We start from the raw sequence: 22,522 nt of genomic DNA on the forward strand, positions 1-22,522 counted from the left end.
CTCCCCCCTGCAAAGAGCAAGCAGAAAAGTGTGAGGAGGGTCCTAGAAGGCCACTCAGAGAAGGGGTGTTCAGGCTCACTCTCATAGGAGGGAAGGATGGAGGATCCTCAACCCTCAAGAGTCTCCTAGGGCCCTTGGAAAGCTGCAATGAAGTCATCTGCAGGGTGTTACCCACAAAGACATATGAGTCTCTTTTAGTCTACATGCCTAGAACACAAGCAGACTGGACATGGAACTTCCCATAGAGTCCTCCACCGCCTCCTGCTCTCTCCCTTTGTCTTCCTTTTCTTATTTTCCACAATTCTTGATTCTTCTTCCTACTCCTTTCTTGACCCTTCCCACTTGAGGTCTTGAGGATTTGAGGTCACTGAGGGAAAGTGACTGGCTGGCTTCCCCATCTCAGGGAATGGAGACAGTGGTATGCGGTCAGCAGAGGACAGAGAATCCACTGCCAGAAGCCTATAGTCAACTGAGCACAGGGAGATGGACAGCTGTTTTTCCCCCCTACCCCCTCCCACCTCTCATCCAAGCTCTCACAGCTCAAACCTGAAATGTCCTGTGTCCTGTGTCCCTCCCTCAGGTCTACGGAGAGATGACAAGTCTGCAGAGGCCCATCCATCAGTAATACTAATACTGTGGCTGTCACTAAGTATTTCTGCCTACTAATTATAGTCCTTAATAATTCATCATTAGCACTTCTAGCACATTAGGATGGTTAAAAAACTGAAATTAATCTAGAGAGGATGAGAAATCATAGCATATAAATGAATGCGTCTTCGGATTTGAGTTTATTCAAAGTTGTGTGTGATCAGTGTCTGGTGATGTCTTCCTGCTTGATACACTGCCCAAGTAACCTCATCCACCTTCACATCTGGTCCCTGGAACTCTTGCTGACCAGGCTCCACATCTATCCACTCCCACAGGGAGCCAGAAGCATCCTGAGCCCAGCATTCGAGGCTCTATCTGTCTATTACCCATCCACCTTTCATAGCCCAAAAAGTTGACAGCTCCCACGTATGCGCCCCACCTCCTGCTCCTGCCCCTTCCTATGCCTGTTCTGTGATATCCCTTCTCCTATCTGCTCAGGCCTTCACCCTTCAGGTCAGGTTCACATATCTCTGGTCCTGCCTGGTCCAAGCCAGAGCCCAGTGGTGCTTTGAGGGGCTGGGCACAGTCCCTATAGCTACCTGAGAGATGGAAGAATAGAAGATGAGCTGGAGAAGTATGACTTTGAAGTAGTGTGTGCACAGGGGTGGGCCAGTGTAAGAGGAACGGTAGGTGAACACGAGCTGTGGGGGCAGAGGGTGTGGAGGTAGACAGTGGTGGTGTCTCTGTGGCTTGTGGTTCAAATTCAGCCCAAGAAGACAAGTTGTGAGATTTGTTCTGTTTTGCTTTGTGGGGCTAGACCTCTGGGCCTGAGCTCTTCAGCTCAAGGCAAGTGCTACCACTTGAACCACAGCACCACTTCCTGTTTTCTGGTGGTTTATTGGAGATAAGAGTCTCAGGGACTTTCCTGCCTGGGTTGGCTTTGCACTGTGATCCTCAGATCTCAGCCTCCTGAGTAGCTAGGATTATAGGTGTGAGCCAACGGTGCCCAGCGAGATTCTTATATTCAATTAACTACCAAAAAGCTGGAAGTGGAGCTGTGGGCTCAAATGGTAGCACATCACATTTCACCTTGAGCCAAAAAGACAAGAGCACAAGGCTCTGCATTCAAGTCCCAATAACACACACACACACACACACACACACACACACACACATCAGTATATCTCACTACATGTGTGTGGGTCTACACATGGGCCATGAATATGCATGTACATGTGTGTGCACACATGTGGACACATGGACCCATGTCGGGGCAGACTGTGTGACAGTGCCTCCTTGCCTGGGCCCACGTCTGTGTCACGTGGTGTGAGGCTGCTGCGTAGTTTCAGTGTGAACTCAGGACAGGAGGGGAAGGGGACAAAGGAGCTATTGTACCGCACTCCCAACCCAAACCCTCCTTTCCACTGACATCACAGCAGCCCTAAACACTGCCAGACCCTGTCCCCAAGCCCCTGGCTGCCTCCGGCTTGGGGGCACAGGGCCTGCTGCTCCCAGAGCTGCTCGGTGGGATTTGCCTTTATCTTTTCTGTGGAACGAGTTCCTGGGGCTGATAGCTTTTTGTTGGTTTGTTTTTTTTTTTTTTCAGTCAAATCCAGAAATTCTAGAAAACAAGGACACTTCATTTGGATATTTCACTTTTGCTGATCTTGGAATCCTGGTCTTATTGGGGTGCCTGAATCCATCCATCTCCTAAGAAGATTTGTCATAACCAGGATATGGTAAGTTTCTTTTCTTTTTCTTCATTCTTTTTTCCTTCCTTCCATCCTTCTTCCTTCCTCCTACCCACCCAGAGATGTTTGCATTTGTAAGTGCCTTAAACAGTGTTGGTGAGTTTATGGCGGGGGGAGGGGGGCTGAGGGGGAGGGACTGCATTCAGTATAGGTCATGGCATTGTGGACACGTGTATCCAAAGAGGCAGAGGATGGGCTGTGTGCATGTGAGCAGGAATGAGAAGGGAGGTGTGTGGCGCGAAACCTCTCCTCTGGAGTTCCTGCGCCAGTGGGAGCCCTGTGCTCATGTGTGGCTGTGTCTCTGTCCTCTGTCCTGTCCTGATGTGAATTCCAGAAGGTACCAAGCCAGGCTGGAGGCAGGGCTGTGGAAAAGGCTGGCCTGATCTAGGAGGGTGGTGGAGATATCAACACTGTATGGAGGATCTGCCAAGCCAGGCCAGGATGGACCTGTAGGTGCTGGTCAAAGTGGGATTGTCCCTGCCTAATTCCATGGAGGAACTAGGAAGGGTGGAAGCTGAGAGAAGGACAGAGAAGAGAAGAAGGGGATGAGAGCCATAGCAGGGATCTACCGAGCTTTAAGGTGAGGAGCCCCCAGACTCAAATTCAAGGGCATTCGTTGCTGTAGGGCCAACTCCTCAACCTCCTCAGGGCTTCTTGAAAGCAAACAAGGGGTCAACATGAGCAAGTGTTCTGCAGAAAGCAAGGAAAGGGCTGATTTCTAGTACTGAGTGCTCTGGAGTAAAGGTGAAGACCCATGAAGGGCTGGGAAGGTGGCTCAGTGGTAGAGCGCTTACCTCGCATGCATGAGGCCCTGGGTTCCATTCTCAGCACCACATAAGCAGAAAAAACCGGAAGTGGCACTGTGGCTCAAGTGGTAGAGCGATACCCTTGAGCTGAAGAGCTGAGGGACAGCGCCCAGGCCCAGAGTTCAAGCCCCACGACCAACAACAATGACAAAAAAGACCCATGAAATCAGCTCTGCCTCATAAAAAAATACAGGGTAACCACATATGCAACTTGTATTTCTAACTGCTAAGGAAGAGAGAACCACACAGAATATTTTATTGTCCCTCTGTGTGTGAGAGAGAAAAAGGAAGAGTGAGAAAGAGACAGAGAGAGAGAGTCCTGGGGCTTGAACTCAGGGCCTGGATGCTTTCCCTTTGCTTTTTCACTCAAGATGGAGCTCTCCCGCCTTGGATCACAGCTACACATCCAGCTGTTTGGTGATTAATTGGAGATAAGAATCTTATGAATTTTTCTGCTCAAGTTGGCTTTAAACCATGACCATCAGATCTCAGCCTCCTGAGTAACTATGATTTACAGGCATGAGCCACTAACACCCAGCTTATTTTATTTTTGTATCAGTACTGGGGCTTGAACTTAGGGCCTGGACACTATCCCTTAGCTTTTTTTACTCAAGGTGGTGCTGTACCACCTTAAGCCAGGGCTTTTTAGTGGTTAATTGGAGGTAAGAATCTCACAGACTTTCCTGCGTGAGTGTCAGATGTCCGCCACCTGAGTAGCTAGGGTTACAGGTGTGAGCCACCAGTGCCTGGCTCCTAATACCATTTTATCTTTAAATTTACAGCACATCTCAATTTAGACTAAGCATACTTCAGGTGCTTAGTAGCCACACATGGCCAAGAGCAGAACTGTGCCAAAGAACATGCACCTTAAATTCACACAGGATAAAGACAAACTTCTCTAAGCCATTGATGAAAATGAAGCCTGTCTGGTGTAGATCTCAGGGGCAGAGATCCCCATGGACCTCTGTTCTTGTGGAGAACATGTGAATGCTTGTGTATGACAGTGTCCAGTTCCTGGAAGGTAACAGTACGTCAGTGCTCAAGAGTTCTCAACGCTGTCCCGAGGCAGGGATGAGCCTTTTTTTCTTTTTTTGTCTTGGTCAGTCATGGGGCTTGAACTCAGGGCCTGGGTGCTGTCCCTAAGCGCTTTTGTTTAAGGCTAGCACTCCATCACTTTGAGCCACAGCATTGCTTCCAGTTTTCTGGTAGTTAATTGGAGATAAGACTCTCACAGACTTCAAACTGGGTCCTCAGTCTGAGCCTCCTAAGTAGCTAGAATTACAGGTGTGAGCCACCAGTGCCCAGCAAGGGCCAAGCATTTTATAAGCACACGAAACTAATTCTCAGTAGCTGTGATGAGGCAGAATCACGGCTCAGGACCTGCCTGGGGAAGTGTGAGCCTCTGGAGACTGTGGCCTTGCTGGAAGTAGACCCTCTGTCCTTAGATCTGACCTATCAAAGGTAATTTTAAAAAAAGTGTCTGGAGCCAGACACTGGTGACTCATACCTGTAATCCTTGCTACTCAGGAGGCTGAGGTCTGACAATTGATGTCCAAAGCCACCCCAGAAGTAAAAAAGCCAGAAGTAGAAGTGTAGCTGAAACGGTAGAGTGCCAGCCTTGAGAAAGAAAGAAGGGGAAAAAAACACTAAGCAAGAACTCAATCCCCTGAGTTCAAGTCCCAGTACTGGCACAAAAAAGAAGACAGAAGCCAGGCACTGGTGGCTCATGCCTGTAATCCTAGCTACTCAGGAGGCTGAGATCTGAGGATCACAGTTCAAAGCCAACGCGAGCAGGAAAGTCTGTGAGACTCTTATCTCCAATAAACCACCAGAAAACGGGAAGTGGCTCTGTGGTTCAAATGATAGAGCACTCACCTTGAGCTGAAATGCTGAGGGAGAGCACCCAGGCCCAGAGTTCAAGCCCCACCACCGACCAAATAAAAACAAAGAAAGAAGACAAAGAAGAAGGTGTCAGGCCATGTGTGGGAGCTGTGTTTAGGTGGAGCCCAAGCATCCAGACCCATGGGCAGAGTCTTCCGTGGGACTGCAGGGGATGAGTGGAATGAGCGTGGGTTGAGTCTCAGGTGGAGTGAGTGCTACTCTTTGTCCAGGGCTGTGGGGACAGGGTGTGGCTGCAGGGTGGAATCTTGCACTCCTGGGGGAGACATGGTGTCTGTGTCTGTGTCCTTGGCTGCACACTGCTGGGCAGCTGGGCGTTGGAGTGCGTGTGCCCAGGCATGGCACGGTGTTCTCTGCAGTCACGCCATCCTCTCGGCTACTTGTCTGGGCCACTTCCTCTCAGGCAGGCGGCCAGGCCAGGCTCCGTGTGCTCCTGGGAGCTGGGCGGGGAGGAAGGCTCTGCCAAGACCCCTGGGCAAGGCTGGGAAGCAGAGAGAGGGAGGCTCTTGCTTCCAATTCTCCCAACACAGGCCAACTCAGGAAAAGCCTACAGGAGGATATGAGGTCTGTCTGGACTTCAGGAGAGGGGCAGGGAAGAGAGAGAGAGTGCGTGTGCGTGTGTGTGCACACACACACACATTTCAAGGTGGGAGGCAGACTGAGGGGACCCAGCCAGGCAGCAAGCTGTCTACTCAGTGCTTCTGATGTAAGCGGCTGCTATGAAGTTCCCAGGCTTTCTGTGCTTCCGGTCAGATGATTGGCCCCAGGAGAAAGGACGGCTCCGTGAATGAGATGTCAGAGAGCCAGTTCAGTAAAAGAAACATCTGTTCAACACTTGTTCATTGAACACATACTCTATGCATTGTGTGTGTGTGTGTGTGTGTGTGTTCTGGTACTGGGGATTGAACTCAAGACCTGGGCACCATCTCTGAGGTTTTTTGAGAGGGCAAGGTTGGTGCTCTACCACTTGAGCCACACCTCTACTTTTGGCTTTTTGCTGGTGAATTAGCAATAAGAGTTCCTTGGGTTTGTCTGCCCACACTGGCTTCAAACTTTGCTCCTCAGATCTAGCTAAAATTCTGAACACTGTCTCCCAGCTCCAATGTGTTACTTAACTAGCTGATAAGTACGGGGCATCCAGAACAAAGCAGGACCTGAGAGAGTGAGTGGTACAAATTGAGCAATGGCCTTGCTCAATCTTTAGCCCAGACAGATGGCAGTCTTTCTAACAGTATTATTCTCCAGCACCTCTAGGGCAGAAAGAACTCGAGAGCTGTTTCTGTCAGACAGAAGGGAGGGTTGTGAAAGGGCCCTGCAGGCCCTGGGGTCAAGGAGAGGGTCTCTTAGCCATGTTATGAGGGCAGAGACTGGGGAAGTTTTGTGGGTTTGAGGGACTGTGGGATCCCTGCAGGGAAGAGCTGAGGGGGGTGGTGACAGGCCCTTGTTTGGATTCTCTTTGAGCTGCTCCCTAGGCTCTACCTGGGCCCTGTGACCTTGATCCTCAGTCATCCTCATTTGGGGGGGGATGGGTTGGGCATGGAGTTTGAACTCCAGGCCTAGGCTCTGTCCCTGAGATTTTTCACTCCAGACTAGTCTTCTACCCCTTTGAGCCACAGCTCCATTTCCAGATTTCTGGTAGTTAATTGGTGATAAGAGTCTCACAGACTTTCTTGCCGGGGCTGGCTTTGAATCACAATCCTTAGATCTCAGCCTTCTGAGTAGTTAGGATTACAGATGTGAGCCCAGCCCTGTTACCCTCTTTTATGGGTTGCCTCTCAGCTCATCCTGGTCTGTCCTCACACAGAAGGGGTACAATGTGAGGTTGGATGTGACACAGATGACAGCAAGCAAGGGCCGAGCCAGCCAACTGTGGTTGTAGCCACCTAGCAAAACAATTCCTGGCTGTGATGCACTTTCCCGGCCACACTGGCGACATTCATCTCAACAAGCTGCCTAGGCTGGCAGAGCGTCTAGGCCTCTGCCCCGTCTCTGAGGGAGCCACTAGGAGGGGAGCAGGAATTCAGTCCTGCCTTCTAAGCTCTCTCCAGATCTTAGGTGGGTCTTCTCCTAACACCGCATGCAAAGGGACTCATCCTGTACAGGAATCTCAGCAGTATCATCACATCTCCAGGGAAGAGCCTGGCTCTTGGGCTTCACATATCCCTCAGCCTCAGCCATCTGGAAGACAATGCTAGGCTGCAAGGCTGCAGTCCAAGCTCTGTGCTAACTCTGTGATCTTAGCTCCATCATTTACTCTCCAGAGACCTCACTTTCTTTGCCTAGAAAATGGAGATGAGGGCTGGGAAGGTGGCTCAGTGGTAGAGTGCATGCCTTGCATGCATGAGGCCCTGGGTTCGATTCCTCAGCACCACATAAGCAGAAAAAGCTGGAAGTGGCGCTGTGGCTCAAGTGGTAGAGCTAGCTAGCCTTGTATGAAATCGCCAAACAAGAGTGTGAGGTCCTAAGTTCGAGCCCTAGTACCAGCAATAACAAAAAAGATAATGATCATCCAGTCATCTCTCGTTGTCATGTTCATGGGAGAGAATCCGAGGAAACAGCAAATTTCCATGAGCCCAAGGACAAACTAGAAACCCCTTCTGGGGACTCCCAGAAGGCAGAAGGCATGGAGGCAGTGAGGATCTGGGAAGGCTGCTAGGAGAGGAAGGTACAGAGAAGAGCTGTAGATATTTGTTTATTCCAGGATCTTGACTCCAAACACCATCACCTCCCTCCTCCCCACCCTATCCCTCTGTTGCACAGTGTCTGAGGTTCAAGTGGTCCAGGAGCCAGAATCTACAGGTCAGTATTGTCTGAAAGGAGAGGCCAGGACTGGCAGGCCAGCGGCTGTCTGGAGGGAGAGGCCTGGGCTGGAAGGATGGAAGGAAGGAAAGACTGAGGGAGCTAGGTACTGTTGTCCATGCCTTCCTTCCCCTCCCCTGTGGGAACCTGATCTCAGGGCCTGTCCTGGGATTTGAACTCAGGGCCTGGGTGCTATCCTTGAGCTTCTTTTGCACAAGACTAGCGCTCTACTATTTGAGCCATAGCCCCATTTCTGGCCTTTTTTTTTTGGAGGGGTTAATTGGCTCTAAGAGTCTCATGGACTTTTGTGTCCCAGCTGGTTTTGAACTGTGATCCTCAGATCTCAGCCTCCTGAGTAGCTAGGATTACAGGTGCGAGCACCATCGCCCGGCCCCAGACTTTTGAGTGCTCTCACAGGGCAGACGGGTCTGTGTGTCCCTTCCCCTTCTAGCCCATCACCTGCCCAGCCTTGAGGAGGTGACTGCCCATGTCCAGCTACAAGCCTGGCACACCCATGCAGACCTACCTGGCAGGGACATCAGTGCTGGTCCAGGATGAGGGGCACCTGGGCACTGTCCACGCGGGGAGGCAGCCGCTCGCCCGTGCGCACATTGAACATGGGCAGGGTGGAAAGAGGCCGGGGAACCTCACGGCTGGCCGCCATCTGCCTCAGCTCTTCCGTGTTCCCATGAATGGTGAAGTGGTGGATCATCTGGATGCTGAGGGCAGAGGGCAGAGGGCAGATGTCAGCAGCTCTCAGAGTCATCCCCTAGGGTCTAGGACCCAAATATACCATATGGGAACAGGGACACCACAGGAAATCCCACAGGGCCTGCTCGTGTCCCATGGCTGATCACAGGCCCTAGGTGCAGATAGCCTGGGCTCAGAGCTTCCTCAGCAAGCTGCCTCGGTTTCCTCAACTGTGACGTGAGGGCGGCCAGGCCTGCCTCCTAGACTGATGTGAAGATTCAATGAACCAATGCGGCTTGGGGTGCAGAGCAGGGGTCAGCCTGGGGTGAATGCTCAGGAGATGCTGAGACGTGAACACATACCCACAGTGGACACACACTGCTGGGCTTCAGAGCCTGGTTAGAGTCTGATGGCTCTCTTCCAGCACTCAGCCTCTCTCTCAGTACCAACTCCAAGCACCAAGCATTGCACACTCAGTTCTTCTCTCAAAAACCGCAAGCACCTAGCATGGAGCACTCAGCTCTTAGTACCAACCCAAGCACTGAGCATCTAGCACTTGCTCAGAACTAACTCCAAGCACTCAGCATTGCACTCAGCTCCTCTCTCAGAAACTCCAAACACTAAGCATCCAGCACCCAACTCTTCTCTCAGAACCAACTCCAAACACTAAGCACCTAGTACCCAGCTCCTTTCTTAGTACCAGTTCCAAGAACTGAGCAGCTAGCACTCAGCTCTTCTCTCAATACCAACTCCAAGCACTGAGCATTGCACTCAGCTTCTCTCTCAGAAATTCTAAATACCAAGCATCCAGCACTTAGCTCCTCTCTCAGCACCAATTCCAAGCACTGAGCTTCTAGCACTCAGCTCTTTTCTCAGTACCAACTCCAAACACTGAGCATCAAGCACCCAGCCCCTCCCTTTTTTTTTTTTTTGTCAGTCATAGGGCTTGAACTCTGGCCTGGGTGCTGTCCCTCCCTCAGCTCTTTAACTCAAAGCTAGTGCTCTACCACTTGAGCCATAGCACCACTTCCAGTTTTCTGGTAATTAATTGGCGATAAGAGTCTTACGGACTTTTCTACCTGGGCTGTCTTTGAACCATGGTCCTCAGATCTCAGCCTCCTGAGTAGCTAGGATTACAGGCGTGAGTCACCAGCGCCCAGCCAGCCCCTCTCTCAACACCACCTTTCTCCTTGACCTTCTCTGGCCTCCCAACTTTTGCCCAGGCTGCCTCTCCTCGCATTACAGCCTCCCCACAGCCCTTGGGCATCTCATTGTTTGGCTCCTTGGACCTGTCCCATGCTCCTTTTGTCCTAACCTCTCCTGAACATTGGCTTTTGTTTCTTTTCTCTGTTTCAGACCAGAGTTTCTAAAAGCTAGCCTGACGCTCCACTGCCGGTGTCCTGGAACACTCTAATGAGTGGTCCCATCCTTCAGCATTCTTCCTGAGCTCCAGCTCCTGGTCTCCTTCAGGAGGCTCAGCTGTGTTCACAGGTGACATCCTCATGGACTTGCTCCCACCGTCCATGGATGGGCTTGAGTCCTCTCAGAGCATCAGGTATCAGAGCGAAGGATGAGGACTTGCTTTGGGCTTGAATCTGCATTCTGCTGTTTATGGCTCTGTGACCTTAGGTAAATTACTTAACCTCTCTGTGCCGTTGTGTCCTCACTTGTAATGCAGTTGCATGAATTAAAGGTTAATCTAGGAAAAAAGCACTTAGAGAGCCTCCTGGTCCAGCTTATAGCCAGCAGTAGCTTTTTTTTGTTTTCTTTGTCGGCTATGGGGCTTGAACTCTAGGTCTGGAGGCTGTCCTTCAGCTCTTCAGCTCAAGGCTAGTGCTTGCACCACTTCCAGCTTTTTCTAGTTATGTGGTGCTGAGGAATAGAACCCAGGGTCTCATGCATGCAAGGCAAGCACTCTACCCTTGAGCCACCTTCCCAGCCCTATTATTTTTTGCGTGTGCCAGTACTGAGTCTTGAACTCAGGACCTCACACTCACACTTGGCCTTTTCACTCAAGGCTGGTGTTTTACCACTGGAGCCACAGTTCCACAGTTAGCCTTTTGTGGTTAATTGGAGATAAGTCTCCTGGGGTTTCCTGTCTGGGCTGGCTTTAAACCATAATCCTCAGATCTCAGCCTCCTAAGTAGATAGGATTTACAGGCACCTCTGAGCCACCAGCCCTCTTCTAGTAGCTATTTTTATTTTTATTTTTTTTTTTGCCGGTCGTGGGGCCTGAACTCTGGGCCTGGGCGCTGTCCCTCAGCTCTTCAGTTCAAGGTTAGCACTCTACCACTTGAGCCACAGCACCATTTCTGGCTTTTTCTGCTTATGTGGTGCTGAGGAATTGAACTCAGGGCCTCATGCATGCAAGGCAAGCACTCTACCTCTGAGCCACCTTCCCAGCCCTGCTATTATTATAGGATGCTTGCAGCTACTATGGCAACACTTGATGTTATTTTCCTATAACAATCCCCACAATGAACTTGGCCTCCAGGGGAAATTGAGACAGGTCAGACAGAGCAGAGACTTTTCCTTATGAACAGCAGAAATTGCTGTTCTTAGGACGTTGTTATTCTTAGCACCCCCTCACCCCATGCGGGCTAAAGCTACCCCACTTGCCACTCATTAGGAATCCGGTGGGGGGAAGTGGTCTCCACCATGTTCAAGTCTTATTCACTAGACACAGGATCCAGTTAGCACCTGAAAGGCGAGACTACAGAAAGACTTTCAGCCTCGTGCAGAATGGACCACTCTCGCTGGGGAGTGCGGCTGAACACCGGGCACCCTCTGGCTGAGGGAAGACAGGTGTCTTAGAGTTGCCATCTAAAAGTCAGAGGAAGATCAAGACAAAGCCATGAGTCTGAAATTTGGCAAAATGAGATATCCAAAACCATAGTTTTGCACTCCTCAGCAGCAGGAGACTGAGGAGGGAGGAGGGCAAGGGGTGGAGCCAGCCAGGCAGGTGAGAACCCCAGCAGGAAAGGCTTTAGTCAGTGGCCTGCTTCACCCCAGGTCCCACACCCAGATCCAGATGGGAGAACACCCTGGAGCAGGAGCAGACCCCAGACCTCGGGGTGCCTTTTCCCACAGGCAACAGAAGAGCGGGTGGGAGTTCTTACATGCCCAAACACACACATATACACAAATACACACACATGTGACCTAGATCTCAGCCACCTCCTACTCCACCAAAAACTGAATGCACTGGGCCTGGTAGAACATGTGAACAGTTAAATTGATATAGGCGATACACAAGCTGCAGAACCACAACTTATGGCTAATTTCAAAGATGGCAGACACAGAGGGCTGAGGTATAACAGTGGTAGAGTTCTTGCCTCACGTGCATGAGGCCCTAGGTTTGATCTCCAACATGGGAAACAAATAATTACCTTTAAAAATTAATGCACTAGGGCTGGGAAGGTGGCTCAGTGGTAGAGTGCTTGCCTTGCATGCATGAGGCCCTGGGTTTGATTCCTCAGCACCACATAGCAGAAAAAGCTGGAAGTGGTGCTGTGGCTCTAGCCTTGAGTTGAAGAGCTGAGGGACAGTGCCCAAGCCCAGAGTTTAGGCCCCACAACTGACAAAAAAAAAAAATGCACTGAGCAGAGTAAAACAATTTAGCGAGGTGCTGGTGGCCCATGCCTGTAATCCTAACTACTTAGGAGGCTAAGATCGGAGGATCAAGGTTAAAACCCAGCTCTGGCAGAAAAATCTTTTTTTTTTTAGTCTGTCAGGGCCTGAGTGCTGCCCCTGAGCTCTTCACCTCAAGGCTAGTGCTCTACCACTTGAGCCACAGTGCCAATTCCGGTTTCCTGATAATTGTCTCATGGACTTCCCTGCCCGAGCTAGCTTTGAACCATGATCCTCAGATCTCAGCCTCCTGAGCAGATAGGATTACAGGTAAGAGCCACCAGTGCTTGGCTCTATGAGACTCTTAATCTCCAATTAACCACCAAAAAGCCAGAAGTAGAGCTGTGGCTTAAGTGATAGAGTTCTAGTCCTGACCAAAAAAGCTCAGGGACAGCACTAAGGCCCTGAGTTCAAGCTCCAAGACTGGCACCAAAAATAGGAAGAATTAAAAAATTGAAAAGCCATGGGCTGGGATGGTGGCTCAGTGGTAGAGTGCTTGCCTTGCATGCCTGAGGCCCTGGGTTCTATTCCTCAGCACCACATAAGCAAAAAGAAAAAAGCCAGAAGTGACTCTGTGGCTCAAGTGGTAGAACGCTAGCCTTGAGCTGAAGAGCTGAGGGATAGTGCCCAGGCCCAGAGTTCAGGCCCCACAACTGGACCCAAAAAAATAAAAATAAAAATATATTTTAAAAAATTGAAAAGCCAAACCAATGAATACACATGGAAAAAATGGTTATTTAACTTTAATTGGATGGCAGAAGCAGATTTTCCTGACAAGAGGGCCCCCCCAAAAAAATTGACCCAGTAGATCTCAAAGTGGGGAAAATACTTGTTAAAATACAGACAAAATTCACAATGACAGTAGATATAACCAATTTGGCATGGCGCCACGCTCCACCCCCTCCAAAAATAATAAACTCCACCTTGTGCAATTAACAGGAAAAGGCATTGACTGTGATGGAGGTGAACTCTAAAAATAAAATAAAATAAATGAAGTCTATGAAAGTAAAATTTTTAAAAAATTAGCTTTGTGGTTTGGGATTTTTTTTTTAGTTTTGTGGTGTTTATACCATTGAGTTACATCCCTGATTCCTTTTTACTGTTGCCTAGAAAGTTGACGGACTTACATAAATCAAGGAATTTTATTTGTTTACTCTGGAAAGCATATTCCCCATGAAAATCATGTTGGTGTTTAAAACGCTTTGGGAGCATTTTTCTGGTCCAAGAGCTTGAACTCAGGTTCTAGAGAGAGAGCTCAGCTGGCACTCTACCATTTGAACCACACCTCCAGCCCAGCCTTTTGATGGTTAAGTGGAGATAGAGTCCCGTGGATTGTTTATTTCTGCCTAGGCTGGATTCAGGCCATGATTGTCTTCCAGATCTCAGCCTCCTAAGTAGCTAGGATTACAGGCTAGGCTAAAATATTCTGTAACCCAGAGACACAAAGAGCCAGATGGTAGGGCCAAATGATGGGTTTAAAACTGAGGGCCAAGGCTATGCTATGTGCATGCACGCACACCCAAGTGCCCACCAATCTGGCTCTTCTCTGCAGGGCACCTGGTACAGCAGGTGTCCACACTGCTACTTCCTGTCTGCCCCTCCCAGGAGAGGGCACAATGGGGTCCCTGTGACCCTTGCAGGATTCTGGTGGCCTCACAATGGCCCCCTGAGGTCACTGCAGAGATAACTTCGCCTCCCCCCAAGCCCACGGCAGGAGTCTGCTGAGGCCAGCAGTGGGTGATCATCCTTGGTCGCCCCTCTGGCCACCCAGGGGAGGTGTGGGCCAGAGCCTTACAAGAAGCCTCTGAGGGCAACGGGAGCCGGGACACAGCTTGCTGACCACCAAGACTGACCCTGTGGAGATTTTACAGCCACCACCCTGGAGGTTCTGACACCCAACTCCCCGCCACTTCCCCCGGGAGAGATGCAGAAAGACACTTCTCCAGTGGCTCCACCGGCGCCCTCGGCCACAAACACTGCCATGGGTGGAAACTGGCAGGCCAGCGCATCAGGGACCCCTAGCAAGAGTGAGACTGGGCCTCACACCTTCCCCAAAGCCCATCAGAGGCCCAGCATGTCGAAGGTGATCCTGGGGGCTGTGGCAGGCAAGGGGCTACGCAACCGCGTGTCCCTGGCCGCCCTGAAGAAGGCTGTGGCAGGCACAGGCTACAACATGACTCGCAACTCCTGGCGTTTCAAGTGCGTGATCCAGAAGCTGCTGGACAGTGGCATGATCAAGCAGGTGTCTGGCAGAGGCTACTCAGGCTCCTTCAGCCTGGGCAAGAAACAGGCCAAGAAGATCAGGGCCAAGAGACGCCAGCAGCGAAGAAGGTCTGGGCAGCGTCACTCTGGGCACCGCCGTTCCGGACAGCACAGGTCAAAAGTGGGCCCCAAACAGGGCCAAAAGCAGCTTTTCAAGGGAGTCCGCCGGGCAACCAAGGGCCGCCGCACTTAACCAGGCAGGCCAGGCAGAGAGGCAGGCACACCACACCTGCTGCGGGCTGTGTGCAGTGAGAATAAAAGGAGCCCGACTTATATCACAACTGCCTCCTGGAATCTTTGGGGGGTTCAGGGTGTGGGGGAGGAAGAGGGATGTGGGGGGGGGTACAGAGAAGGGAGAGAGCCATAGGTAGGGGACGCTGGGATAAAATAAGAAATGGATTTGGAAAGGGCTTCTTGCCCAGGCTGGCTTTGAACCACGATCCTCAGATCAGCCTGAGTAGCTATGATTATAGGTGTGAGCCACCAGTGGCTGCCAGTGCCCAGCTACTTCTCTTTAATTCTGTTCAAGACCCACCACCCACCTATAGCACAAGGGACCTTTTGGACCTTTTTTTTTTTCTTTCTGAAGTCTCAGCCTCCTGAGTAGCTAGATTACAGGTGTGAGCCGCCAGCATCAGCACTGGGCTCACAAAAGACTCTTTATGATGACTCCGAGCACAGCCCCGGGCCCAGCCTTCAGCCTGCCCAGGAGGTCGGGGAGGTCACACACCTCCCTCTCCCAAAGGAAAGCAGCTTGTCTCTATAGCTTATGGAGGTTGGAGGGTCCAATGTGACAGTCTAGGGGGGCTCCCACCCAACCCCCAGCCTTCCCATACTCACTCAGAGGTGGCCTGGTCTCTCTTCAGCCTGTGAAAAAAGCAAGGATGAGAGTTGGTCCCTCACCAATGTCCCCTGGCTGCCTAAAGTACCTTACACTCCCCTTCTGGGAACCCCACTCCCTGAGGGCCCTGGGTCCCTGGGAATGAGAACCAGCTGGTGTCCCCTGCCCTCTGCCCCCGCCTCACCGTCCTTCACGCCGGCAGCACATGATGTAGGCCAGCAGCAAAGTGAGCAGCAGGGCCACCAGCAGAGGCACCAGGAGGGTGACCAGGGCATCTGTCAGAAAGTCTCGATCTGTGGCCTCCATGGGTGGGCAGAAGAACGGGTCATACTCCAAGATCCCGTCGCCTAGGGTGGGCGGCACCTCTGGGGGCTCTGGTACTGATATATCTACCTACACAGAAAGCCAGGGCTGACCCAGAGTCCCCTAGGGGACAGGGGACAGTTTCCAGGGCACACAGCCACAGGGTTTTCTCCTGCTTGCCTCCCCTAGCCTAGATGACCTTGCAGGAAAAAACACAGGACAAGGAGCCAGGAGAGACAAGATAATACAATGGTTAGGTCCTGTTCTTCAGCCTTGTGCTTCCCTGGGGGTGGTTTGCCTCTCCATGCCTGTTTCAGTGTGATCATGGTGTACCTGCTTCCTGTAGTGACTGTGAGAATGAAAAGTGCAGCGGACACAGTGCCCAGAGCCTGGCAGGTATCGGGACTGGCCCCTGACTCTGCAGCTCTTGAGTGTCCCTGCCCCACCCCACCCCCCACTCCTGGGCCAATTTCCCAAAAGCAGAGCACTCCTAGTGTGGGATTGGGGATCAGCATCCCCAAGAGCTGTGATGGGCCTCTTGAGTTTATAGTTTGGAAAGCTATCCGCTCCTTGTTACAGGCAGGTTTACTAGGAAGAATCTGGAGGCCCTTCATGAGGGACTGATGGTGGTTGTAGCTACGGGGCTGGGCAGCACTACGATGCCAGAGCCGGAGGCCCTGCATGTGGACTGTAGACTCTGTCGACCTCTTGTGGTAGAAAGTAGAATTTCTCTCTTTCCTCAAACACTTCTCCCCCCCCCCCATCCCCACCCCGCCCCCTCTGTGGGGGGGGGGGGCAGACAGAGGAGAGGAGAGGGGTGGAGGGAAAAGGGAGGAAAGGAGAGTAAGGAGAGGGAGACAGACAGGAAAATGGGAGACAGGAGAGGGGAAAGAAGAGAGAGGGCAGAAAGAAAAGAGGAAAGAGAGAGAAAGAGCCAATACCTCAATACTAATGCTGAGACCCTGACTGATCATCAGAGGGAGAAATCGAGTGGAGTGGGAAGCAGTACAGGGGTCATCATGGGGACATGACCCACCCCCAGCCCTGGAGCCCGGGTCTCTCCTCACCAGGGACACGTTGCACCAGTCAACACGGAAGTAGGGTGCTAAGGTGTCATAGCAAGACAGAAGTGGAGGCTGGCCCTGGGCACAGCGGGCCTGGCTATCGGGGGACGCCACCATCTTCAGGCAGGTAGAGAAGGGTGAGGCAGAGCCCACCTTGATGTACACCCTGGGCACAAAGAAGCCACTGTCAGCAGAGTGGGGGGAGGGAGAATACTAGGCACCATGGTGTTGGTGTGTCCTAATGGTAGGGTAGGAAAGACAGCTTGGAGATGGGGTTCAGGAGGCATGTGATAAACTACTGCCCCCAAGATCTGAGGCCACCCAGATCCCTCCATTTTTTGTGCATTGTATGTGTGCCAGTGCTGGGGCTTGAACTCAGGGCCTGAGTGCTGCCCCTTAGTAGGTTTTTTGTTTGTTTTTTGCTCAAGGCTGGTACTCTACCACTCTTATCTCTTAATTTCCTTTCCTGTTCCAGCTGGCTTTGACCCATGATCCTCAGATCTCAGCCTCCTAAGCAGCTAGGATTCCAGGTATGAGCCACCAGTGCCTTGCCCAATACCCCATTCTTTAGGCCCTAGGACTTCCTTCTGGGGGGGACTAGGAAATACTGAATTCACAGTACTGAATGGAAGTGACAGGAACAGACAGAGGTGTGCAAGGATGAGGAATCCCAGCTGTAACTAGGGGAACCCCTGTCTTATGCCCACCTCCCGGGGTTGCCGCTTACCCTTCCTTACGGCCCTCGATAGGAAGAGGGACCCGGCCCCCACGGTCCAGGGCTGAAGTGACGTTGAGCAGCTGGAGCTGCCCTGGCTCCCAGAGCCCGCCCAGGGCTGTGAGGAAGCGGCTGGCAGGTGTGGAGGGCAGGAGCTCTTCCACGTCATGGCTGCGCACCAGGAACTCCGCGTGGTAGGGGAGCCGGGGACCTGAGTGGCCAGGGAGACACTTGGCTGCACCAGGTCCCCTCTCTGCCCTCTAGATCTTTCCTTAGCCTTCCTCAAGCTCTTCTTTTCCAAGTCCCCCAATACCACATATAGATATACCACAGGCCCCAAATGCTTTTCCCCAACATGTGCAGCACCCTTGGTGACTTGCCCAGGTCCCTATTTCAGTTGGTACAGAGACAGAAACCCAGCCAGACACGAGCCCCAGTCCAGGGCTTGTTCCCTAAAAACCACCAATGTCATGTCCCGCTGCTCCCCAAGCCTCTCCCTGATGGAGAAGGGGGGAGCAGGATTGGGGGTACCTTCTGGGTCACCAATTATCAGCACCAGCCTCTGCCTAGTGGTGTTGAAGCTGTCCCGATTATAGGCTGTGACCTGAGGGGATGTGGGAAGAGAGTACAGCAGTGGGATTAAGGGAAAGGAAAAGCTCTTCAGTGGCGGGGGGGGGGGATGAGTAGGGGGGGGTCTGATAGAAAGCACCCTTGGTAAAGCAGGGGTATGCAAATTACATGTAAATGAATGCCCAATGAAAGTGCAGGAGCACCCAGTGCCCCTAACAGGCCTGCTGTGAGGAGGCCACAGTGATCTGCCCTCTGGGGGTCTCCGAGGGTCCCTGCCAGCACCTCTATGACTTGGTGCCCCCGATCTTCTGGGGTGGCGGTGCCGTAGAGGAAGCCAGGATTGTAGGGGCTGCGCTGGGTGTAGCGGAGCCAACGGGGCAGGTCAGGATGTCCCTGGAGGTGGGCATGGTAGGTGATTCGCACGGTGGGTGGGACGGCTGGTGAAGACAGAAGATGGGATTGGAGTCTGAAAGGACAAAGCCTGCGCCCCCCCCCCTCCCCTGACACCCGCTGGTCCCTCAGGCCCCTCACCAACGTGCTCCGGAAGGCGCAGGAAGGTGGCAGGGTCCAGGGTATGCACAAAGAAACGGCCCACAAGTGGGTGTAGAGTGGTCTGCTGGGCCTCAGCACCCCCTAACCCTGCCAAGAAACCTAGAGGGACCCCACAAGGTCCAAACACATAGGCAGCCTCAGTTCTGGGTAAGCACCATTGTATACTAAGTGCCCTGTGATCCTAAAAAGTCTGAAAGAACCCCAATCTCCCACACATCTGCCTTCCTTGATCTATGGAGCAGCGGAACCAGGCCTGCCCAGGAATGGAGTAACAAGGACTTGCCCAGCTCCCTCCTCCTCCCCCTCAAGTCCAGATTTAGCCTAGGCCTCATAGAAGCAGTGTCCAAGCCAGCCCATTAAAGAGCCCGGGTACAGGACCCTCCGGACCTGTGCAGTCCAGCCCACCCCAGCCCTAAGATATATACACACTCGGGGCTCCCAACCTCCACACCCCAGAACCTAGTGCCCAGTCCCTGACTCCTTGGCTGCCTGGACATTGACCACCCCCAAAGACTTCAGGCCCTACCTCACCCCACATTCTTCCCACCCATTCTTCCACCTCATCCTCCCTGAACTCTCTCCGTCCTGACAGCTCCCTAAAGAAGACCCCAACTTGCCCACAAGCAGAGGAATCCACATAAGTGCTGCTGCCATGGCTGTCCAGCCCTGCTGGCCTTGGTGAGTGACAGAGACAGGAGCAGGGAGGAAGGAGGGAGGGACAGGAGGGGGAGGTGTCCCAGAGCAGCTGGGGCCCAGCCTTGGCCAGCAGGGCCCTCCCCCTTCCCCTCCCCCAAAAGCACTGAATCTGGGGTAGGTACTATTCTCATACAGTGTGTGTGTGTGTGTGTGTGTGTGTGTGTGTGTGTGTGTGTGTGTGTGTAAGACAGGGTCTTACTATATAGCCCAGCCCAGGCTGGCTTCCAGCTCACAAGCCTTAACCTCCCAAGAGCTGGGATTATAGTTGTGTACTGCCATTCTCTGGTGCAGAGCACATTTTCCTAAGGACTAACCTCCCTGGACCAGCCCTAAAATCCTAAGGTCTCCCACTTCCTGTAAGTTCCCAGTTCATCCTCAGTTGATGGCTTTCTGTTTTTTGTTTTTGTTTTTAGTTTTTGCCAGTCCTGGGGCTTGAACTCAGGGCCTGAGCACTGTCCCTGAGCTTCTTTTTGCTCAAGGCTAGCGTTCTTCCACTTGAGCCACAGCGCCACTTCCAGCTTTTTCTGTTTATGTGGTACTGAAGAATCAAACCCAGGGCTTCATGCATGCTAGGCAAGCATTCTACCACTAAGCCACATTCCCAGCCCCTTGATGGGCTATTTCTCCTATCTTTAGTACTCCTTTATATATCCTCCCACCACACACACACACCATTCCTAGGCTTCCCCCACTTGGTATGCTTTCTTTTAAAGAATTGTGTTCCCTCTGCCTGGAGTTCTCTTCCTGCCTGGTCCCCATTTTCCTGCTCTGCCTGCAGGAAAGCAAAAAACAACCCCTTCACAAGTCTTCCCAGGTCTATCTCTCCAAACCCTTTCTACTCCCTTTCCTCCTGGGTCTGCCAGGTATGTTGTAGCCTCTGCACACAACCCTGAGCCAACCCAGCCTCACAACAGCAGTGGTAGGCATGCTCTGAGCTCCTCAGAGACTAGGATCTGTCTAACTTCCTATCTCTGCATCTGGGCATCCAGTCCAGCACCTACTAGGTGGAGAGGGCTGGGTGACTGCTTCCTTAACAAATGGAGGTAGCTGTTCCCCCAGTTTGAGCCTCAGGCCAAGCGTCCCCCTGTGTAGATCTAGGCGGAGGCAGCCCTGATGGGACTGGCCAGGTGATGATAGGTGAATGGAGTGCTGCCCTCCCTGGCTCTCCCTGCTGGGGGCAACAGCACAGGCTGGGGGGCTTGCAGGCCCAACACAAACCCCCCACTCTGAAGCTTCCTGGAGACGTGGCCTGGAGTGAGTCACTTGGTCTCTGTAGGCCTCTGTTTCCACCACCACCAGCAGCTATGTGGACAGTGCTGCCTTTTCCAGGCCTTGATCATCAACTGATAATGTTGTGTGCAGAGCTCCTACCTGGTCCCAGGTGCTAAAGATGCAGAGATGCGCAAACCCCGCCCATGTCTGCTAGTGAGCAGGGACAGCTGTCCAGCCTGCTGCTGGGCTCAAGGGCTCATTTATTTATGTACATTAACCCACTCCACCCCCACGGCTGTTTCATGAGGCAAGTATTACTCGTCCCCATTTCACAGATGGTAAGACTGAGCAGAGGGTTGTAATGGGGGTATAACCGTGCTGCTGCTGACTGCCTGTGAATGGAAGGCATTGACCCCAATGACAACCACTGGTGTATTTGTCCAAGTGTGCAGGAGACTAGCGCTCTTCCCTCCCAGGACCTCCCATTCAGAACAGGGACGGGGCAGTCGTTCCGTGTGCCCAGAGAAGTCAGCAGTGCCACCATAGCAACCAGTATTCCAGACAGCCATTCCAGTCCTTGCTGCACCTCACCCATCCCATCCCACAACCAACTTCCCCAGCAAGGACATCTACCACCTGATATAAGTCAGGCCTAAGTGCTTGAGGCTATGGGCCTGCACGTTTGGGCTGTGGGGTGACAGATGGCAGGTTTTATAGTCCTTGTCCCTTCCTGTCTCAGACAGGCTCTCTGACAGGTGTGTGTCCTGAAAAAATCTTAGCATCTCTCTACCTTCTCAGAGACAGGGGCCAGGAAGAGGCTGTGGAGACAGGAGAGTTGATGTCCCAGTGGCAGCTGCCCCAGCCCAGCCCCGGAGCTTGTTCATATGACTCCCTTTGTCCCCCAGCTGCCTCCTCTGCTATTTTTGGAGCTACCCACTCACACTCTCAGCCCCAACCAAGCAGCATTTGGGCATCCAGTGTTAGCAGGCCAACAAAGACCATCCCTTGCTCTAAAGAAAGTCAGCAATCACTTCCCCTCTGGTCCTCCCCAACACCATCCCTATCAGGAGAGCCAAGGGTTGTCCCAGGAGGCAGCTGGAGTCCCCAAAAGGCAGCCACAGGCTCCTAGGTCACCAAAGGATCTCCCTACTTGGGAGCTGTGTGGGCTACCACCTTGAGTTCACGCCTGTAATCCTAGCTACTCAGGAGGCTGGCATCTGAGGATCTGGCAGCTTGAAGCCAGCCCAGGCAGGAAAGTCCCTGAGACTCTTATCTCCAGTTAACCACCAAAAAGCTGGAAGTGGAGCTGTGGCTTGAGAGATATAGAGCACCAGTCTTAGAAAAAAAAGCTAAGACAAAGTGTGGCCCTGAGTTCAAGCCCCAGTAATGGCACCAAAAAAAGAAAACAAAAACAAACAAAAAAACCCATCAAAAACACAACTTTGGAGCTTTTGGAAAACATACAGATGGAAATAATGAGCTCCTTCCTACGTATCCACTGCCCAGCTTCCGCAATTATCAACCCCTGGACAAACTAGTTTGATCTATATGGTTCCCATTTAATGTCACAGTGGCCCTGGACTCGGTGAGCCAGTTGGCCCCTCCCTTCTCTGTCTCCTTCCTCTCCACATCCCCTCACCCACCCTTTCTCTCCTTCCCTCTCTATTTCCTCACCTGACCATCCTATCTCTCCTAGGAGAGCCACCAAATTCCAGAGTCAGCATCCAGCAGGGCTCTCAGGCAGGTGTGTGTCCTGGAATAACCTTGGCATCTCTGCCTTCCTCAGAGATAGAGGGGAGAGGAAGGGGCCCTGGAGTCAATGAGTCAGTGGCTCCTAAGAACATAAACCACAAAACGTAATCAATTAACATCACCACTAACGCTTTAATATCAAACTTCCAGTGTTCAGTGTTTACATCAACTACATGTTGACTGACACTGGAACAAGACGGAGAAGACTGGTGTGTGCCTCCTGCACAAGGAGAACATGCAAATTCTTTTTTTTTTGTCGGTCATGGGGCTTGAACTCTGGGCCTAGGCGCTGTCCTTCAGCTCTTCAGCTCAAGGCGAGCGCTCTACCACTTGAGCTACAGCGCCACTTCCGGTTTTCTGGTGGTTTATTGGAGATAGGAGTCTCACGGTCT

The 22,522-nt window shown here is 52.1% G+C and overlaps 3 protein-coding genes across 3 annotated transcripts in view; 2 read left to right on the plus strand and 1 right to left on the minus strand.

The window, feature by feature from the left end:
• Positions 1-7,801: 7,801 nt before the first annotated feature.
• On the minus strand, positions 7,802-19,008 carry Sgca (sarcoglycan, alpha (50kDa dystrophin-associated glycoprotein)). Its single transcript, XM_013036749.1, has 10 exons — positions 19,002-19,008; positions 18,450-18,569; positions 18,201-18,355; positions 17,880-17,952; positions 17,361-17,559; positions 16,637-16,799; positions 15,451-15,659; positions 15,266-15,292; positions 8,370-8,562; positions 7,802-7,911 (listed from the first exon to the last, which is right to left on the minus strand). Exons 1-9 carry the CDS (start codon positions 19,006-19,008, stop codon positions 8,382-8,384), a joined length of 1,134 nt encoding a protein of 377 aa, XP_012892203.1. The 3' UTR covers positions 7,802-7,911; positions 8,370-8,381.
• LOC106001041 (spermatid-specific linker histone H1-like protein) lies at positions 14,088-14,618 on the plus strand. Its single transcript, XM_013036214.1, has one exon. The coding sequence runs from the start codon at positions 14,088-14,090 to the stop codon at positions 14,616-14,618; it is 531 nt and encodes a 176-aa protein (XP_012891668.1).
• A 114-nt stretch (positions 19,009-19,122) lies between the features above and the next one.
• Positions 19,123-22,522, plus strand: part of LOC106001773 (neurabin-2-like) — a 49,794-nt gene continuing 46,394 nt past the window's right edge. The window contains exon 1 of the mRNA XM_013036759.1: positions 19,123-19,148. Coding sequence (XP_012892213.1) covers positions 19,123-19,148 — 26 coding nt within the window. The remainder of the gene's footprint in view (positions 19,149-22,522) is intronic.

Source organism: Dipodomys ordii, unplaced genomic scaffold (assembly GCF_000151885.1).
Source record: "Dipodomys ordii isolate 6190 unplaced genomic scaffold, Dord_2.0 Scaffold7, whole genome shotgun sequence".
NCBI classification, from domain to species: domain Eukaryota; kingdom Metazoa; phylum Chordata; class Mammalia; order Rodentia; family Heteromyidae; genus Dipodomys; species Dipodomys ordii.

What these genes read in the sequence shown, in the direction of transcription:
- LOC106001041 (XM_013036214.1), top strand. Translation starts at nt 14,088, where the DNA reads ATGCAGAAAGACACTTCTCCAGTGGCTCCACCGGCGCCCTCGGCCACA.
- Sgca (XM_013036749.1), bottom strand. An exon ending in ATCGAGGGCCGTAAGGAAGG is followed by an intron (nt 16,800 to 17,360) that starts GTAAGCGGCAAC and finishes CTTTGTGCCCAG; the next exon opens with GGTGTACATCAAGGTGGGCT. An exon ending in ACTGGTGCAACGTGTCCCTG is followed by an intron (nt 15,660 to 16,636) that starts GTGAGGAGAGAC and finishes CTTTCTGTGTAG; the next exon opens with GTAGATATATCAGTACCAGA.